At 40.4% G+C, this 21,234-nt stretch overlaps 2 protein-coding genes and 1 long non-coding RNA gene across 4 annotated transcripts; 2 read left to right on the top strand and 1 right to left on the bottom strand.

The window, feature by feature from the left end:
- The first annotated feature begins 204 nt into the window (after positions 1 to 204).
- Positions 205 to 5,307, top strand: LOC115675872 (uncharacterized). The gene is made up of 15 exons (XM_030598658.2): positions 205 to 330; positions 428 to 549; positions 740 to 793; positions 991 to 1,110; positions 1,221 to 1,340; positions 1,464 to 1,605; positions 2,039 to 2,209; positions 2,523 to 2,678; positions 2,792 to 2,898; positions 3,212 to 3,302; positions 3,529 to 3,670; positions 3,758 to 3,914; positions 4,188 to 4,304; positions 4,496 to 4,622; positions 4,746 to 5,307. Exons 1-15 carry the CDS (start codon positions 265 to 267, stop codon positions 5,025 to 5,027), a joined length of 1,974 nt encoding a protein of 657 aa, XP_030454518.2. The 5' UTR covers positions 205 to 264; the 3' UTR covers positions 5,028 to 5,307.
- On the bottom strand, positions 4,302 to 4,903 carry LOC130139618 (uncharacterized). The gene is made up of 2 exons (XR_008817717.1): positions 4,761 to 4,903; positions 4,302 to 4,628 (listed from the first exon to the last, which is right to left on the bottom strand). It is a non-coding gene; the product is annotated as an uncharacterized LOC130139618 (long non-coding RNA).
- A 6,759-nt stretch (positions 5,308 to 12,066) lies between the features above and the next one.
- LOC115675873 (F-box/LRR-repeat protein At5g63520-like) lies at positions 12,067 to 20,928 on the top strand. Of its 2 annotated transcripts, none has more exons than XM_056316971.1 (10): positions 12,067 to 12,356; positions 13,147 to 13,254; positions 13,367 to 13,459; positions 13,626 to 13,766; positions 14,099 to 14,194; positions 14,297 to 14,336; positions 15,615 to 15,821; positions 16,789 to 16,910; positions 18,036 to 18,154; positions 20,299 to 20,928. In XM_056316971.1, exons 1-10 carry the CDS (start codon positions 12,117 to 12,119, stop codon positions 20,765 to 20,767), a joined length of 1,635 nt encoding a protein of 544 aa, XP_056172946.1. In that variant the 5' UTR covers positions 12,067 to 12,116; the 3' UTR covers positions 20,768 to 20,928. The 2 variants fall into 2 exon arrangements, with proteins under 2 accessions (XP_056172946.1, XP_030454519.1); XM_030598659.2 differs by having other exon boundaries at positions 16,735 to 16,910.
- The last annotated feature ends 306 nt before the right edge of the window (positions 20,929 to 21,234 follow it).

Below are 21,234 nucleotides of genomic sequence, written 5' to 3'. Positions count from 1 at the left end.
TAAGTAATTTGCTTTCTTTATCATTATTATTCTTGGCGAATCTTGCACGCTTGTGTACCTCCTACACCAAAGCTGATGGTGGCGACAAAGTAAAGAGAGACCACTAAGTGACATTCAAAAAGTGCATATGAATGCTTGATCTCCAGTCCAAGAAAAGTATAGTCCCCAACATCCCCACCATTGTGGCGGTCCAATTAGCTTACATATGTGTGGGTATATATATATATATATATATACATATATAGCAATTACATTCACAATTGCATGTGTTTGGAAGACGAATTCAAGATGTCCCATTTGGGAGTGCAATTGCTTATTCAAGATCGCCATGTAGTATTCTGTCATCGTCTTTTATTTTATTTTCCTCCATTTTCGTTTGGGTAAATAGAAACTCTGATTTCTGTTTTGCTAAAACTTGAATGTGCAGGTGGTGATGGACAACGGCATTGTCCAGGTGACTCTATCAAAGCCAGAAGGCATTGTGACTGGCATTCGATATAATGGCATTGACAATCTACTTGAAGTTCTTAACGATGAGTCCAACAGAGGGTAAAGTTTTATATATGTAGATGTATATTTACAGATTTCCAAGATAATAATGTTATACACATTTATCTAGTGCCTCCAGCAATCTTTTCTGCATAAATATTCTTCAATAAAATGATCATTTATGTATATAATGCCTTTTCTGTAATAGATTAATTGACTTAACCTTTTTAAATTCTCCTTGATTTTGTAGATATTGGGATCTTGTATGGAATCCACCAGGAAGTTCCTCGGGGATATTCGACGTGTAAGTGATCGTGCCATTCCTGATCGACTCTCAGTTCCGATATATGAAGCTTCAGCGATTCGAAATCTGTTTTCTTTGTCCACCACGTTAGCCACGTCTCGCTCGTCAGCCCCATATGTTCTTCGATTGCAAACAATCATAAATAATAGGTTTGGATTTTTCAGCTATACATTCAAGAACTGAGATTTCAAATGCAGGATTAAAGGAACAAGTTTTAGCGTGGTAGTTCAAAGTGACGAGCAGGTGGAGCTCTCGTTCACGAGGACTTATGATCCCTCCCTTGAAGGCAAGCTCGTTCCCCTCAACATTGATAAAAGGTCACACACAGGAATCGCAACCCTACCTTATTGTGCATGTGTGCTCATGTTGATTGATATTGGCATATTCTAAACGTAATTTGAAAGAGTTCGATGGTGACCCATTTCAGGTTTATAATGCTGAGTGGTAGCTCGGGCTTCTACTCTTACGCCATCTACGAGCACTTGAAGGACTGGCCGGGCTTCAGCCTCGGCGAAACGAGGATCGCTTTCAAGCTTAGGAAGGACAAGTAATAATTGAGCAAACAAGACACACATGCATTACAATTTTCTGACCTGTAACAGTTCTTCCACAATCTAGGAGTTTCTAATTTTTGATCATGTTGTTTTTGTGCATGGGAGGGAAATTGTAGGTTCCAGTACATGGCAATGGCTGACAATAGGCAAAGGTACTTGCCGCTTCCGGACGACCGTATACCACCACGAGGCCAACCACTTGCTTACCCTGAAGCTGTCTTGCTCGTCGACCCGATTGAACCTGATCTCAAAGGGGAGGCATGTTAATTAACTCTTATATTGATAATCTATTAGGTTATTGTTGAGTTCTTACTCTATTGCCATGTTGATCAACTGAAACTACATATTTAAATATGGAGAACATGTTGTGTTTAAACCGATAATGTATCAGATGGCATCACTACTTTTTCTGGTAGTACTGTAAAAGATAGCAGACTCCAACTAGTTCAAGTCAGACCAATGTTGTCGAGTGGAATCTCATCTATGGCGTTGGCTCGTTCTACAATATATATGCAAATACATCAAGTGAATCATATTTCATTATCAAAAGACGCAAATTCCCGTACAATTTTTTTTTTACTATAGTTGATTTTTTCTACTGTATCATTCATATAATTGAATTGAAGTACTTTTTTCTTTTCTCTTTGGCCAACAAATAATAAATCATCCTTGTGTACAATTGACGTAATAGGTGGACGACAAATACCAATATTCGTGTGACAACAAAGACAGCAAGGTGCACGGTTGGATCTGCAGTGATCCGCCGGTGGGATTCTGGCTAATCACTCCCAGCAATGAGTTCCGATCCGGCGGGCCCCTCAAGCAGAATCTCACCTCCCACGTCGGCCCCACCACCCTAGCGGTACGCCACGTCGGCCCACAACCTAATCAAAGTTATCACGCATACTCGTTTTATAAATGGTTCGACAGACCAAATTGAGGCCGGTGCACAAAAATGTGAGAGAATACGTTGTATTTGGCAGCATACCTAGCCCTAGCGCCCATCCGTCTTTTCTCTTGATGATCATCTTCTCTTCTTTTAACAAGTAGAATGGCGAGTCTTTAGCTTGATGGTACTTATTCAGTGACTCTTTACTCATGCATGTGGTATCCATTGCTGGTGATTTTTCAAATTAATATTGATAATAATATGTAGAGATTTATGTGAACTACAGGTGTTTCTGAGTGCCCATTACACGGGAGACGACCTGGTGCCTAAGTTCCAAGCCGGAGAGGAGTGGAAGAAAGTGTTTGGCCCTGTGTTTCTCTACGTCAACTCCGTCACCGATCCTGTCGACCACCTTTTTCTCTGGGAGGGTGCTAAGCTACAGGTTTTTCTCCTCCTCCTTTTCCTTTATTTGTTCTTAAGCTCTTGGACTTCTAATTACATACTAATGTTTGTAACATGCACATGGGAATTTTGTTCTTGTTCTTTCTTTTTCAGATGATGGTGGAAGTAGAGAGTTGGCCTTACAGTTTTGTGGCTTCAGAAGATTTTCCCTCCTCAGACCAACGAGGCAGTGTCCGTGGCAGATTACTAGTCTTGGACCGGTACATATGCTGAACCACATCATATAATATTCCACCCTTTTAATTATCTTCCTGATCAAAGAAAAACTGCATGCTTTGTCTGTCGAACTTTTGCAAATTCGCCTGATAGAATTGTTGCTAGTGCCGAGATAATTCTCGAATTCATATGTGAAAGAGAAAGCATAGAATTTTGTGACCTCCACTTCATTCGAGGGTTAGACTACCGAAAGAAAAGGCAGAAAAGAGAATCAGGTTCATGCATTATTCAGAATTGCTCCGACATTATTGCGATATTTACTATCTGTTCATGTGGGGAAAATGGATGCCTCCATAGGTACGTGAGCGACGATTATATATCCGCGAAAAATGCCTACGTCGGGTTAGCTCCACCGGGCGATGTCGGGTCGTGGCAACGCGAATGCAAGGTCCGTCTGACTTAGGCTTTGCTTCTTTCACTATTTATTCAGATTGCTCTCCTGATCTAAAGACATCACCTATGATAATGACCATAACATTCACATTAAGAACAACCCTCAAAAGGAGAGATTGTTTCTCTAGCTTATGTGCTTTGATTACAGCTATGGTAGTTTTGGTTCTGTTGACTTCAAAAGCACAGTTTTAACAAGAGTTAATATGTGGTCTTGGATTTAGGACTACCAATTCTGGACTAGAGCGGACGAGGACGGGTATTTCTCCATCAACAACGCATGGGCCGGAGACTACAATCTCTACGCATGGGTCCCTGGATGCATCGGCGATTACAAGTATGGCGTTCCAATCTCCGTAACACCAGGTGCCTTTTTTCACTTTCCAATTCCTCTCAAACTTTGTAACCAAAATTTGGTTAGTCGGATGTGACTTGCCGTCCATGTATGCACAGGCAGCAACATCGACGTGGGCGATCTCATATACAAGCCCCCAAGAGACGGGCCAACAATGTGGGAAATCGGCATCCCCGACCGCTCCGCGGCGGAATTCTATGTGCCTGATCCCGACCCCAAGTACATCAACAGGCTCTACGTCAATCATCCTGATAGGTTAGATGCACATCCACTAGCAAATATGAACTAAGATATCACTTCTGTTGGACATTACACTTGAGCTTTGTAAATGAACTGTAAATGCTAATAACCCCAATGAGAGTGGATCTATGCACAAATCATTTGCTTCGCATGGCTAAGTCTTTTCTCCAGTTTCTGCGTGATTTGTGCATGGCTTTCTCGAAAAATCAGGCAAATGCCTGTCTGCCTGATAAGATGATGGAGGTTTCGATTAAATTATGACGCGATTTAAAGTAATTTCGCTTACAGGTTTAGGCAATATGGACTATGGGATAGATATGCCGAGTTGTATCCCGATGGAGATTTGGTTTACACCGTCGGCGCTAGTGACTACTCCAAGGATTGGTTCTTTGCGCAGGTTAATAGGTAACACATCCTCTTCTAATAAATTTGTGCATTCATCAGACATACATGTTATAGTAAATGTAATAACAAGTCACTAGACTCCTTCTAGAGCTCATTAAGGACATCATGTTATGGAGTGTAAAAGAAGGGATTGCACTTTCAAAACAATTCTGCAGCTTGCACGTTCTCAATCAATCTTTCAACTTTTCCAGGAAGAAGGTTGATAAAACATATCAGGGCACAACATGGCAGATCAAGTTCGCCCTCGCGAACGTGGACAAGAACGGTGTTTACAAGCTCCGGATAGCGCTCGCGTCTGCCACGCTTTCCGAGTTACAGGTACATCTGCACAAGATCACCATTGCTGAAAAGGAAAGAAAAGGAAAAGCGGATGAAACCTTCCGATTTTTCAATGTTAATTCAAGAAGAAAAAAACTAAACGCGATCCCATCGTCTCGACAGGTACGGGTAAACAACCCGAAGTCGAACGCGGTGTTCTCGACCGGATTGATCGGGAGGGACAACTCGGTCGCGAGGCACGGGATCCACGGGCTCTACTGGCTGTACAGTGTGGACATCAAGGGGACTTTGCTTAGCGAAGGGGACAACATCGTCTTCCTCGCGCAGCCGAGGAGCAGCAGTCCGTTCCAGGGGATCATGTACGACTATATTCGTCTCGAAGCTCCTTCGCCGTCACCATCCACTTCAAAGGCGGCAGCATCATGGCCACATGTGTGCAGTTGATGTTTGGCCAATGGCCATGCTTTGTGAAGGGGAAATAAATTAAAGTTCAGGGTCGTTTTAGCAAACTTGATTTTCACGTTGGTCTGTGCTAATAAAGATTTTAGATGCACGTAAGCGATGAGGTAAAAGAAGTTCTGCATTGGGTCCTTGAAGCTATGTACTTTTCTCGATATAGTCCTTAGAACTTGGAATTTGCCCGAAATCGAGTCCTGAAACTTGCGATTATTTTTCATTGAGGTCCATCCATCTCCAAATTTCGACATAGTGAAGTTGACGTGGCGATCCATGCTATCCGAGAGATTGATGTGAAAATTACGTGAACTAGAATTGGGAAATTATACGTTTGGCATACGTAATGAAAAAAAGAAAAAGAAAAAACAATGAAGACATGGATTGATGATTAAGCTTTCGAGAAACAATCAACTTTCGGCTCTGTTTATTTCGTCCGTTCATTTTTGTAAGCGATACAAGCAATTATTCTAAGAAAATATTTTCTAAATCATTCATTCATTTTCGCGAAACAAACGCGCCATTTATCAATAATGCGTCTATGTTGATTAGGCATATTAACAGCAATATTATAGCTAACGCGTCATTAGATTTGTACAAGAGAGTCAACATTAAGATTTCGAATTAGATTCGCTAAGATTTTCCATTTTGTCATTAGTTCTTTTGGAGTCAATAAGATAGCCGCTTGTGGCATTTGTTTACCTCAATAATTTCAAAAAGTTTGGGACAATTTGATAGTCTTCGCTAACCACCGTTGATGAGTCCTAAGCCGCCGGCAAAGCTACAGTACAGAGTTAGGATATGGCCAAACGAGGTTTACTAATTAAACTTATGGGGCACGTGTGCCATTTCTTCGAGGCATTAAGCCACGTGGGTTTATATCGCCGTGGAATGCGATTGCCGTGTGTTTTTTTGGCAAATCAATCATTGTTTAACATGTTTTCCGCATTTTCAGGCAAAGCTTGACAATACATGCTTCTCTTCCCAATCACGTCCGGTTGGAATTTTCTACGTCCCACTCTCTTTCTGAGTTGGGTGTTGCAGGTCTGTCTTTTCCTCGCGACGCGACTTGACTTGGGTTTCTACGTCCACCACCACCTGTTAAACTCGAGAAAATATTGGGTAGCCCAAGTGATTCCACGTCGGCAAAATACAAGTTCAATCATCCTGCGACTCGTGTTGCTTGCAGGCCCACTCTCAAATCTCAATCTATCTCCCTTTGTCTCTCTCCTCTCTCCTCTGCTTCTCATCTTTTTCACCGGTTTCTTGTCCCTTTCGTTCTCTCTCTGCAACTCTCTCTCAACTTTCGAATTTTCGTGAAGCAACCATTTTTACTACACTCCAGAATTTCCAGATTCGCAGAGCACATTCTTCAATCTACATTTTCTCGTCCATTGATATAGCATTTAAGCTTCATAACTGAAGCAGCCAAAAAAAGGAAGAAAAGATGTCTGAGAAAACGAGAATGATGGAAAAAGTCCGCTTTTACATGTCAATCATAAGGTCCCCACATCTTCATCACAGCTCCAGCAGCAGAAAGGAATCCAACTACATCGACCCGTAACCCTAACATCAAATTGAGCCCGCGTGATGAATCAAACCCTTGGACCAATCCCAAGCGAGAGGTGGGTAAAGCAGCACCAAGAACTCGACAATCGAACCAGAATCATCGAAATCAGCACCGAAGTACCAAATCCATCTTCCTTATTTTGCTGTGGGATCGGGTGGGGGATGTTATAAAGAAGGCCTCCTTTTGTTTTGTGCCCCCTCCCTTTCCATCTTCTACTGTCTCTCCGTGTAAAACTCGCGTTTCATTCAGCAGACAAACCAAAAAGGCGACCGAAGTAGCCACCATCGAAATCCCAGACGAGCATGACTAGGATGTTGGTGCTGTTTTGGTTGGATTTGATCGATACTTCCATTACTACAAAATCCAATGCGCAGGAATGGGCAGGTTTGCTTTTACCCGCTTTTTTTGTCATCGCATATGGTATACACATTTCATGATGAAGACTGGTTGCTTTGGTAAGAGATAAAGGATGTATGTCTTTACTATTATGAGGAAATGCTCTGTAGCATGATTAGGGTTAATAATATTCTGAAGCGTGCATGTGCTGTGTGTATTGATACGTGTCAGTCCACAGATATTTGTACGCTATGAAGAGGGTGTTAGTAAATACTTAGACCTGTATGATCTACTTGTATTGCAGAGATAGAGATGCAATTTATATGCTTGGATAGCAGACCGTGATGAACATCTACCCTTTCACTTATTTTCAAATGAATCATTTCGCTGTCTTATGCTGGTTGTGCTACTTAGCATTCCGGCTACAAATCGGCACAGATGCTTCTATGATCACTTTATAGACATACTTGAGCATCTATTCTAGTTTGTTTTGTTAAGTGTGGTTACAAGACTCTGGTATAACTTAATTTGTCCGTATTGATCCTTTTTTTATATATAACTTCTTTAAACACTCAAAACTAGACTGAGCAGATATACGCAAAATCCCAATCGAGATTATTGGGACCCCTTGTACAAAGTAACAAAATATCTGGGAGGAACCATAAATTAATGCATTTGTGGATTTCTTGTTGTAATGCTAACCGGATCTTAAATTCTAATGAGACAAAATCCACTAATGAATACTATTTACACTTAGTGGAGGTGCCGAAACTTAAAAATCAGCCAAAAAAATGTGGGGAAAATGACAATCCTGCTAAACCAAAAGTTGACTCGGTTGAAGCAAATGATTATAATGATGTAATTATTGCAGTTATTTCCTAAGCCAATATTGTGGTTAATGCGAAAGAATGGGTGGTAGACTCAGGTGCTACCGGGCATATATGCAAAAACATAATGTTTTATCCTCCAACACTCTAGTAGGGGGAAGGAGAAAAAAATATTTATCTTGGTGATTCAAGAACTACTCAAGTTCTTAGGAAAGGGAATGAAATCAACAGCTTCCAAGTGGCAATAACTATTGCAAAGCGACAATAGCCATTGCAAAGAATGAAATTTTCAATGGTAAAGAGACACATCCGGTTGAGACGTAATGTGGAAAGCCATTGCTAAAAGATGAAATTATGTACATTGATTATGTGAATTTATAAGTGAATTTGGCTAATTCTCTTTCTAGACCTTTGGGAAGATAATTTATGATATATCGAGGGGAATAGGACTTATACTAGTTGAGGAAAATCAACAAAGATGGTAACCCAATCTATATGATTAGCGATCTCATGAATTAGGTTCATATGAGTAATAATAAGTCACTTGTTGATCTAGTGATGTATTATTAAAAATTTCTGCTCCCTCCTAATGTGATCATAGTGCAAGACTGCAATAGAAAAGAGACTGAGCTAAGCTTTTAATGAATTTCATAACCATTATTGGTGGTATATTAAACTGCAGAATACACTTGATGGAATAACCTATATAACTGTAGAGTAGGGCCTATAAGAATTATTGACAATAATCACTAGAAATAATCACTAGAGCACTTATGAATAAACCAAGTACGCACATGGCCTATTAGCGCAAAACCGTGTTGAACAACAAAATTCGTGGGACCGTAATGTGATTGGTGAAAATTATAATTAACAAAAAGTAATTATTGATTCATATAAGTTTCAAATTTCAACAATGATTTCGTAAATTATATTTCATTCTTTTTTAGGCCTGGTTCATAACCTAACAAGCATTATTTTTGATACATTACACTCTAACAACCGATCATTATCCTATTTTTTCTTTTCACAACCTTTTGAAATATGTGGGAGATTATTTGATATTTCAATAATTTTAAAATATTTTAAAGTAACGGCTTTGATAGAAGTTATAACCGCCATGAAAGCCATCATTCTGTAATGGCTGTATAATGGCCTTGTAACATTTTTATAACGTTTGATTTATAGAGGTTTTATAATGGTCATTATTTTAATAAGGGTTAATATCACGAAAAATTTCAAATTGGTACATATGTAACAAATTTACTCTGAACTAATTTTTTGATCATAAGAAAATCCTAAATTGGTACACTTGTGACAAATTTACCCCAAACTAATTTTTTGACCACCAAAAATCTCAAACTAATACACTTGTAACAAATTTATCTTCTGTTAATTTCCATGAAATTAGATTAATACCACGAATAAACCACAAACTTGAACACTTATGATAAATGAAGGGTAAAACCCAAAACTAGTACACCTGTCAACTGTCACATGTCATCCAACTTGGCAATTTGACTGTAAAATTTAACATAAACTAATATATGGTAAATTTATCACGGGTGTACGAGTTTGAGATTTTTTATAGTAAAAAAATTAATCTTTGGGTAAATTTGTCACATGTGTACCGGTTTGAGATTATTCGTGCTATTAACCCTTTTAATAAATTACCAATTGTTGTATAATTGTTTCTTCTCTCTTCCTTTTGAATATAAAACTGAACTTCAAACCACAATCCATCAAGGGAAACGGAATTTCCTCCTCACATCTTTCATTTCTTTACTAGATTATACACATAATGATGTTCCGATTCCTTCTATTATTCCGTGCAAAATAAAGAAGAAGATCTGTCGTATCACTAGTATCTTATCGCGCTGAGTTTCATACTCTGGTAGAATGTTCGCTTCGAAAGCCCACTTGAGAATGTGTTGGTTTCAATGGGGCCATTAGGGCGCGAATGATAACCATTATATTTATCTGTTTTTCTATTTTTTTGTCCCCGGAAACAGATTTGGAACATAAATCTGTTTGGTAAAATAATTTTAATTTTAATTTTTGAGACAAATTTTGGCCCACAAATAGATTTGGAATAGAAATGAGAAGTTAAAATTTTCTACTTTTAACATCAACTCTATTTTATTGCTCACCCTTGCCGCCCACGGTCAACCACTCGCCGTCGTCCGCCCATCGCCGCCGCCGCCCCACCACCTCCTGTCGCTCGCCCACCCGCCGACTGTCTGCCGCTTGCTCGCCGGCCGGCTGCCGAGAATAGAAATTTAAGAATAACTTATCAAACAAATTTCTATTCTGGGAACATAAATTTTGTGTTGTTATCAAACGCTACTTGTTGCTCAGAAACTCGTCCCAGGAGGAGAAATATATATATATATAGCCAAAATTAGGGCCAAGGAAGAGAAATATTGCCATTCGTGCCCTTAGAGCAGCGGTCAAACCAAAGGTTCTATAAATCTATCGACGCCTCCTTTTTCTCAGGTGTTTTCGACAGTAAAAAGAAAGAGAGAAAAAAAAAAGTTGGATACGGACAAAATCACCTATATGATAATGTGGTCTCTGAACTTTTAATTTGTTTAATGTTATCCTTGAACTTTTGGTACATATTCAATTTTGTCCATGAACTATATGAAAATGTTTAATGTAATCTTTCCATTAATTCAAGTTCAGGGACTACATTGAATATTTTTATATAGTTCAAGGACTATATAGAATTTGTATCAAAAGTTCAGGGACCATATTGAATAAATTAAAAGTTTAGGGACCACATTAAATATTGGGTTAAAATTTAGGGACTATATTAAATAAATTAAAAATTCAGGGACCACATTGTACATTGAATCGAAATTCAAAAACTGTTTATGTCATCATCTCTTATTTTTATAGGGTGGCACTTTTTCCACTCCTCATTCGGCGCGAACACTCCCTTTCACATTTTATTGACCATATTACCCCTCACTTTTTCCACCTTAGAATGCTGTATCTCACAAAGTCAAACATGGGGTCAATTTGAGGTCTTTTTTTTTTATTTGTTTCTTTTTTTTTTCTTCGACTTTCCTTGGTCTTGTTCTCGCTTGTGTTGATGCATATCGTCGGTGCGTCTTCATTTTCCTCCTCTGAGACCTGCATGCACAACAACAATTACATCGTCTTACATAAGCTCACGAGCTTCGTTTCTACCTCGCCATCGCCCCTGACAAACCCTTCGCACGTCTGGTAGAACCACCCCTATGCCAACACAAGGGACAACTTGATCTCCTCGCTTAGCTTGTTTGGCACAGTCCATGACATATGTTTCTAGTACTCCTCCTCAAACTCTGTGTCAAACTCTGGAGACACGCCCTTGCCACCTCTGGTGATCATCCCTTGGTCGTCGCCTCTGGCAATGACAAGAGGACCTTACTCCACGCCGCGGCCATATAGCTCACCGCATACTACCTCACCTTTTTCGCATGCCTTGCATATTTGAGTTTCGTCAACCTTGCCTTTTCCACCATGTAGTTTAGATTATTAGTGAGGAATAGGTAGGAGAGCGAGACTTCCTTTAGAGCTTGGCCTTGGCATTGAACCTTCGTAACAAGACAAGGATTAACCATGCTAATCATGATCACTCTAAGCTTTACCAGTGCAAAGAGGGCTTGTAATTCTCTTCGGCAATCTTTTGATTCTCACAATGATTTCCGAACATCGAAACAAAATGATTGAGGTGCTTGAGCCCACGTGCAACGCGAGCAAGACCTGAATGTGAAGAGGATAATCCTGAAGCGTATGCAACTTGCCATTCGGGAGAATAAAGAGCTCGTCAATCTCATCAGGGAACCATTCGTGAGACGGCGTGATCTTTAGATCTTTAGGTCCCTAATCAAGAAAACCACCGAGAAGAAAACGAAAAGTGAAAGAAAAAAAGAAAAAGAAACAGATAGAAAATTTCCGAATGAGCCCCACTTTTGACTCTCAGCGAGAGTAATATGGTCAATATACGGAAAAAGGGGATGTGACGCTCGAGAGGGGAGTGAAAAAAACGTGATTCTTTTTATATTATTTGATATTTTTCTGAGAATCGTGGTTGCTGATTAATAGCCATGAACACTAAGAATGTGGTGGTCTCGGTACGGACAGAATTCGGTAGGTGCGGACCGCGCGGGGACGGGACCCGCTCCGCGCGACACGTGTGCGATGACGAAATCGGTACCTCAATAATTTAATTAATTTAATTAAAAAAATATTTAAAATAATGCCGTTCATATAAAGGACGAGGGAGCCTCAGTGCTTCGCGGAACTTGAAGGCTAAGCTACCGTTCGACAGTGTCCGCACGCGATCTCGGCGTGGATCCAATGGCGGGCTCTCCGGCGACCAAGCTCGGCGGCGGCGGCGTCGGCGGCGGACGGGGCGGCCGCTCGTCCTCCGGATTCGGCTCCGTCGACGAGGACGTCCTCGAGAGCATCCTCCGGCGGCTGCCGGCGACGACCTTCGCGTCGGCGGCGTGCGTCAGCAGGTCGTGGCACCGGGTCTGCGGGCGTATCCTCTCGCGGCCCAAGCTCGCTACTGCTCTCTCCCTCGACCCTTGCGCTCAAGTAATCTTTTAGTCGAACGAGAACTCCTTTTCCTTTCTGTTGCCTCTCGAGTTGGTGGGGTGTCGGTTTTTTCGGGGGGCGAAATGGGATTGGTCTTTCTCTTGGATTTCACCGTTAGGTTTTTGGGTATTGCGCGTTCTCGGTTTGGTTTGGTCCCCGGGCAGAAATTCTCGCGATATCCTGTCAATTAGTCCATGTAAGCTCGGTTAGGGAGTATATAGACACTATGAATCGTTGTGCTGCGTCTGACACCAAGTGGTCCGGAGAGAGAGAGAGAGAGAGTGGGTGTGTGCGTTCGCGGGCGTACATTTGTGGGAGATTCCTGGTGTATGCCCAGATACGCGGATGGGGAGAAATTGAAACGATGATACCTTTTGAAATGCGGGGGTGGGATGCCATTTTCGTGTCACATCACTGTTACATATCATTCCTTCTCATGCTGATGATGTCTTTATAGCACTCATTAGAGTAGAGGGAGCTGTCGGTGAATCATAGCCACATTAGCGAATCGGCTAAACGAACCGAACCATATGCTAATGGCCAACTGATACCGGGACAGGTTAATGTTCGATGGGAAGATTATCCGAATAAGCGGGCTCATTTGTTAGCCTTAATAAAAGATTGACCGAATAAGTTGGCTGCTTTTCTTCATTTCACTACTGTCGGTTTGAGCTCACGTTGCCTTCTCTAGCTTTTATTCCTCCTTTCCTTAAAGTCTTGGTGCAATTATTTCACCTGATAACTAGTTTGTAGTTCTACTGAGCTATGGATTTTTTTAATTATTTTGCAGAGTGCTTTGCAAGAGGTTGTTGATAAGGTTTTGGCTGAGCCAATTTGCCCACATTTTGCCATTGTCAATGTCGGAAATAACGTTGATACGACGGAGGCTCTTCAATACGTATGAATATTGATGAAGGCATTTTTAGTAATATTTACTCAATTTCATCTTTCAATTCGTTCCAGTCCATTTACCTGTTGCTATTTGATTTATAAAAGTATTCATGGTCCAGATTGGTAGTAAATTGGGAGCTGGAACACCTATAGTAATATCCGCTGACAGTGGAATTATTGGAGTAGATGTTCTTACCAATCAAGTCAAAGAGGTTAGATTCTGCCTTATGTTTTATTTCCTGTAAGAGAGATTCTTAGAAAGGCGTAAAATAAGACAAGCACAAATATTGATGGATGAGGAATCTTTCTGAAGAGGTTGATAATATTGCTTTTTTTGTTTTTCTTTTCGGGTCCTTTTGTGGTACCAAAATATTGCAGGTTGAAGGAGGTATTGATATTGGTTCCTACAACAATGAAGATTCCGACAATGCTGAACAGGGTATTGTCCTGACCGTGGGTTTTGTACCAGGATTGAAAGTTGATGTTGTCCCGCTGCTGCATCTAGCGGAAGTAAATGATGTAAAGAAATCCTGGACTTATATTTACGTACAAATTTTCTCTATATATAGCATTGTCGTTGAACATTGACCTCAAGTCTTTGGGCCATGACCAATTGATGATGCAACAACCCAAATTAAGCCTTACCCCACTAAATGGGTCGGCTAGATGAATCCTTTTATATCATTGTGCTCGATTAGTATCTATTGCAGGTGCCACTGGATGAAATGGTGAGATCTGTTCTAACTTATGCCACTTGTCATGAATGGAACTTCAGATTTTCTTTAGTTCAAAGCTTGGTATGCAAAACGTTGTAGACAAGGTTTAAGGTAGAAATTTCTTGCTGATACCAGGACCGGTTATTGGTTGACAAGTTCGTAACGGATATAATGGAATACTCAGTTGCTGTGTCGGGGTGCTCAACACCAGTTGGAGTTATTATGTTTGGAGTATGTCCCCCAGTCACCTGTTTTACACTCTTTTCCCTTTCACATAAGTGAAAATTCGTTTCTCTTGGATGCCTTAGTTGACATGTTACATTGATCTTGTAGGATGGAACTGCTGAGATCAAATCTGCCGCTGAGAAACTAGGTTGGTTAATTCTTCTCATTCTCTTAGATAATTAGATGGAAGTGGAAAGAGTCCTTTTTATCCTTGATTTTCTTCCATCAGTAGGAAGATGGAATCTATATTATGGGGTGAGAGATAATAGGGTAAGGGGTAAATTACAGCTTAATAAAAAAAGGCTTTTTATCTGATCCATTTTTTGCCCAATGCTCGTCACAGGAGTTAGCTGCTAGGTTGTCAAAAAAATAAAACCATCTCCTGAATCACTCGGGGTTGATGAAATTGAACAATAATATTTCATGAAAAAAAGTCAGATGTTCTAATGCATGAAAATATGCCATAAGAGAATAGTTTATGCTTATGTATGGATACACTTCTATTCACAGCATAAATGACCCCTTTCAATGTGCTATTAACATCTTACAGAAGTATTCTCAGGCTCCTGGGTTCCGACAGCACTAATATTTAGTGCAGGACAAATTTGATATAGTTAGTTTGAATCTTAGCAATATAAAATTGCAACTCGAAATCTCATGATACTAACCAAGTTATACCAAAACCCGAGAGTGCTCATTAGTGGACTAAAATATGAAATCAAAAGAAGTAGACCAGAAAACTGGACAGCAATCAGATGAGAGAGAGAGAGAGAGAGAGAGAGAGAGAGAGGGTTGTAGCTTACTTATGTGGCTGAACACCACTCATGGAGAAGTCATATTTATAAGCAAAGCAAGTGGATGAGGACCTCGATCAAGACCTAAAAATGCCAGGACAAGGACCTGAACAGACGGAAATTTTACCTTTTAAGTTATCAGAGCACCGTTGGTAAAAGTGCACTTAATTTTGCATAATGGGCTTTTATTTAATGCTTTTCAAGTTGAGTCTTATTAGCATATGCCCTCTATAGCTTACTCCAAGGGAGATTTGAACTGTGAAATTGTTACTGGAAAGGACCAGACTTCAAAATTGATTCCTCCTGTGAAAATCATGATGTTTCAAAGCTTAGAAATTAAGACTGGTCTTCAAGCAAATTTGGCTCATAATTAACAGAATCTTTTATGGTGAAAAAAATGATTCTGTCCACCATTTTGAAGCTCAAAGTGAGAGGAAATATTATTTTGTAGTAACAAAGCTATGTTGGAAAGAGCAGTTTCTTCTCTTGATTCACCATACTCAGTGCATGTGCTTTTGTTTGGTTAATATGGTTGGGCATATAGTCTAAAAGAACAAGTACATCACTGAGGCATTATCATCATTGTAGCTTGTTTTGTTTATCTTCTTACAAGCGTGATCAAATTTCTGCAGTTGGCATTGGCTCTTGTGGCCTCATGAACCAGCACGTCATTGCAGATTATGCAATGCCTTTGGAAACTGCGATAGTGGGTGACGAGAAAGGCAATTTTGAGTACAGAAGTGTGGACAAATCCAGATACATCTCTGCAATTGTGCTCCAAAACTATACCACTAGTGCCGTTGCACTTGTTTTTGCCAAAGATAGACACAAACGCCCTGGTAGTTGTTATTTATGTGTGTATTGTTTCAGTTTCAGTAATACATAGCCGCCTTGGTCTGTGCTTATAATTCTTTCTTTCATTCTTTTCTTCCATTGCAAATGGATCCAAGAGTAATTGTCTACTGCAATTGGTGATAATTTGATTTTGGTTTCGCTCCTTCTGTTGATGTATTTCTATATATATGTCGAAAAAGAGAAGCATGCTCTATCAATAGCCATTCACTCTTAAAACAGGAATTTATGGAGGAAAGGAATTACACTTCATAAGACTCTAAACTCTACATGCTCGTCTGAAGCTTTCTTGATTATTGCCGATGCTTTTGTTTTATCCTTTCTGTATTCTCCAGATTGTTTTCCATTGTATCTCCAGCAGAAAGAAAAAAGATTCCTGCTTAATCTTAAATGCTCTCTCTCTCTCTCTCTCTCTCTCTCTCAATGTTCAGTTGGTCTTGCTGTTTCTTGCGGTAGTCTTCTGGTTCTATGTTATTGTGTTCTGATTACTTTTAGTCCTTCACGTCTTTCTTATATTTTGTATTACCCATTCAGACAGGATCCTGCACATGCACTGGAATCAAGTTATACAGCTTGTCTTGCTTTAATCCTCCTCATATTTTAAACCTTTTTTGCTTTACCTTTGTCTTTTTCTGTCAATAAAAATGGGGACCTTCTATCGTTGTACCCTTTCTTGTTTGCTTGTTGTAGATGTCTGCCCCTATTTTAAATGCTCCACCCCCAAACACCTTCTCCCACGCCCCCCCCCACCCAACACCAAAAAAAAAAAAAAAAAAAATCTAGTTCAGTTTGCTGTTTCTTGCACTTACCTTCTGTCATTTAGTCCGCCCTTTTCATGATCTCCTTTTGCTTTATTCCAGCTAATGTTTGATTTCCTGCATGCATTGGTTGCATGAGCAGGGTTAGGTGATATTAAGTTTCATGTGGCATTATCGGATGGATTGTCAACTATAGGTCCAAGGCACAGGGCAGCTTCTGTCCAAGTTGATGATTGCTGTACTTTGCTCACTGCTAGAAGAGAAGGTCAGGAGGAAATTCTTGATGGCGAAGGAATTCTGAATGACATCAGAGATGAGGTATGAGATCAAAGTTTATTGTTTCGTAACTTGCAGATTCGGTACTGTCAATGTTAGTTCCAAACACTTGACCAAGTTTTGGAGCTTCCCAAATTTGGAGCTTCTTTTTTACTGAGTTTTTGATTAATGATTCGCCAATCCTACCTGTTTCCTTTGTTAATCTTCTCACTGCTGTACTATGCTAAGAATTTGCATGTCCTTAGATCCTGTGTCTCCACTTAAATGTTGAACCCTTGGTAACAGAGCCATGAACTGAGTTCCTTTTCTGGAGTTCCTTTCATGATGAGGGATGAGTTAGTCCAATTTCTACAGAAAATCATGTTTAACCAAGTATTCTCTGAGAGTCACTTGGGAGTTGGTGCACTTACGTGGATCCTCCATATCAAAAGGGTGTCAACATGCTTTAAACCTCAGCATTTAATTTCACAAGAGTTTAATGAATCTGAGTCACGTGAGGGTTGTGACCGTGAAAAATTGTTTGTCTCGGGAATAAATGGTTACGATAAGCTCCTGTATTTCCTTAGTGGACCAAAATGCTTTGTAAGGAACGTAGAACTTTCTTCACAGTTGTCACGAATTAGTAGCTCCTTGATTTGTTCGAAAGTTTGTGCTGCATGTCAGAGATTTTTTGTGGTCATCCACCTGAGAAGACGAATCTTAAATTCAAGGCCTTCGGCAATCCATTCGACCCTCTTCATTTTATGGTTGAGATCAAATCCAGTGGTCGTGTCTTGCCAGGAAGATCTGTTTCACAGATTGTAGTTTAATTGAAATATCATGGAAATAGCGAAACTTGTATAGGCTAATCTGGTGAGTGTTACTTCAGAACAGTGCAGCATTAGCTGCTTTAGAAGTTTCAGGTCATGATTTTCAATAGGAATATGAAAGGCTTACTTAATGGAGCTCCCGTATCAAACAACCAATGACCTTGATGGACATAGCACGTGTGGCAGTTACTGTGGAGATCTGATGTTGCGTAATCTTTCTGTTCTCCATATTTTTAGTTTTGAAGTTTCACCTCATGTTATGTGCACAAGTTTGAGCTACTAAATAATATGGACAAAGGCTCTCACTATTACCAAGTTATAATACTCTTATCATTGCCTCTGTTTTACTATGTGGCAGCTAGAAAATCGTGTTGAGTACCCTGACGTGTACATTGGAGTAACTAAAAGAAGGATATATGAAGTTGGGGCAGAGAAGGCAAAGTTGATGTCATTCTTGTCATTTCATGGTGTGATGGGGTGAGTTCTGAAGGTTCTTTACCTCTGTCTCTTTGTTGATTTATATATTTCCATGGTTGTTTTGTGATGTGAGGTTGGACACAGAGGGCAATAGTACGTTGATTTTTGTCTTTACTTTTTCTACTTTCCACTTGAAACTGGATCTGTGGAGTTTTTCTTGCACTGCCTATACCTCGGTATTGACTTAGTGATATTGGCTTTAGTAGATCTTCATTATCACAAAGAAAGATTAATTTTGCAATTTGGTATTCTTCTGCATGATTATAATTAATTGAATCTGAGTTAGAGTATGTTCTAGTGATTTCAGTTCCTAGATTTTGGATTTGGCTGCTAGAATAAAACATTGTGGTGGTGGGTAGGATGAAATATATTTAACCTATTATATCTCATGGAAAATCTCACCAATATTCCTGAAGTTTTTTGTGGAGGACATCAATATCCTAAACTTTTGTTTGTCTCATTAGTACCCCAAACTTGTACTAGTGACCCAAAAATACCTTCCATCACAGTTCCATCCATAATGATAATTAAAGATCAGACGTGGCAGTATGTGGGGATAACGACACATCATTTTTTTAACGGCTATTATGGAGGGAAGTTTAACAGAAGGTACTTTTGGGTCACTATTACGAGTTTGGTGATTTTGCTGAGACGAAAAAAAGTTTGGGGTATTGGTGTTCCACAAGGAAAAAGTTTCAGGATTTTTTTATGGGATTATGACTATATCTCATCTTTCAATTGAATGGCATAAATAATGTTGGGATAAGAATACTAGGAGTGCCAAAACTTTCGTACGACGCTCACTTGAGTGCTATAACTTTTTTTTTCACTCACTTGAGTGTCATGAATTTGAAAAAACGATCACTTAAGTGCCATTGACGATTTGCCTCACCGGAAAATCCGACGTGGATGCCGGTCGTTTGACGTGGCTTCGCCGGCGGTGACGTGGACAATTTTTTAATATATATATATTTTTTATTTTTTTGGAATTTTTTAATTACTTTTGTTTGAAATTTTCTTTTCCTTTTTTTTTAGCTTTTTTTTTTAATGCCAGTGAGGGTCACTGGCAACCCTCGCCGGCTACGAAGCCCTCACCTAGATGGGCGAGGGCCGCCTTGCCCTCTGCAGCGAAGGTCCAGGCAAGGCCATCGCGGCCTCGCCAACAGTGGGCAAGGCCATCGCGGCCTCACCAACAGTTGGCGAGGCCGCCTTGCCCACGGCCGCCCTGATTTGGCGACGGCCTTCGCGGCCTCACCCACTGGGCGAGGACTGCCTTGCCGGCGAGGCCGCGATGGCCTTGCCCGGGCTTTCACAGTGCTGCGGGCAAGGCAGCCCTCGCCCATTGGGCGAGGCCACAAAGGCCGTTGCCAGATTTGGGCTGCCGCGGGCAAGGCATCGCAGCCAGATCTGGCGAGGCTGCCTTGCCCGCGAGCGCCCAGATCTGGCAACGGCCTCGCCCACTGCTAGCGAGGCCGCGATGGCCTTGTTCAGGCCTTCACGGCGGAGGGCAAGGCGGCCCTCGCCCAGTGGGCGAGGGCTTCGTAGTCAGCGAGGGTCATCGGTGACCCTCGCCGGCCCTGAAAAAAGAAAAAAAAAGGGAAAAGAAAAACAAAAATTAAAAATCAAAATTAAAAAATAAAATTAAAAAAATAATAAAATATTTAATAAATTCACGTCGGATGGAAAATTAATTAAAAAAGCAACGTAGGACGATTTGTCGGAAGTGGCAATCAAATGATCTATTTTATTCTGATGTAACACTTTGAGCGAAAAAAAAGTTATGGCACTCAAGTGAGCACTATACGAAAGTTATGGCACTCTTGCTGCTGTTCTTATCCCAAATAGTGTCAGAAGTTTTCAAAGTTCATCAAGCTTAGGATATATGTTGACTTCACTTAACATTCTCTTGCTTATTTAGTTGGAATTTAAGTTTAACATGGCATCAATTTTTTGCCTGCTTCAGGCATGCAACAATCATGTGAATGTGAATGACCAGCTGTTAAAAGTATGCGACATGTGATTCCGGCACAAAAATTTATTGCCTGTTTGGTTGGACAACCCTTCCCAAGAGTCACCTTTCGCTTTCCCAAGTGAAACTACATTTTCTCCTCCTTATGCAGGACTATTTCTTGAATTTTTGACAGGGGTGTTGAATACCTTCGTGTTGAGGGGTCTGGCATTGAAAGTGGAGATAGTTTCCAGTTTTACTATTCTGATCCTGCAGCTGCCCTTGACTCGTGCCAAAAAGTCTCAGCACGCCTGAGAAGTCTGAATCTGGGGAGTGATTCCGATTGCTCTGATAAAATGGGGAGCATCGTTGCCAGTGCTGGTAAACCCCGGGTTTTCGGAGGTTTCATTTTCTCTTCTTTTGGCCGTGGAGAATCGTTTTTCAATGATTTCAATGTCGATAGCTCGCCGTTCGTGGAGAACTTTCCTGGAGTTCCTGTGGCAGGAATATTTTGTGGTGGGGAAATCGGCCGTTGCTCACCAAGCTTGAACGTGCAAGACAGCGAAGAAGAAACCTCCGTGCATCGGGTTTGCCATGTTTATAGCACCGTTTATCTAGTAATGTCATACACTCCGGCTCCTCCAGGCACCGCCGTCACATCTTGATCCGATGATTTTCTTCCTGCGGATCGGATGTTTGTGCATTTCGACTTGACCGGTCATGTTGATTACGAAAAAGAAAACTTAGGTAGTTGTTTATTTGGTGGATGCCTTGATGTCACCAGGATCTAGAAATGATAATAGACTATATGCATGTCCATTCATTACTTGGATGTTGACCTGTTTGTTTGGTAAATTGTTGAACTATGTTGTGACTTTAAAACAATTATATGGACGTTGCTAACTCAATCAAATAAGAGTAAGTAAAGTTAAAATTGGATGGCAGGTCAATTCATGAATAGTTGGTAAATCACTTATATTAATATTGGTTATAGAAGATAGAAACATTTAATTTGATGGTAACTTTTGCAAATAAACATATGGTAAGTGTTTGGAATAATTAGTAATTATAGAACAATCAATTGAAAGTTGTTAGATGGATTCAAAGTAGTAGTTGGTAATTGTCTATAGAT

Source organism: Syzygium oleosum, unplaced genomic scaffold, assembly GCF_021117445.2.
Source record: "Syzygium oleosum isolate NSW1041296 unplaced genomic scaffold, Sole_v2.1 Sole_v2.13, whole genome shotgun sequence".
Lineage (NCBI taxonomy): Eukaryota > Viridiplantae > Streptophyta > Magnoliopsida > Myrtales > Myrtaceae > Syzygium > Syzygium oleosum.
This window is presented reverse-complemented; position numbering and strand designations above follow the sequence as displayed.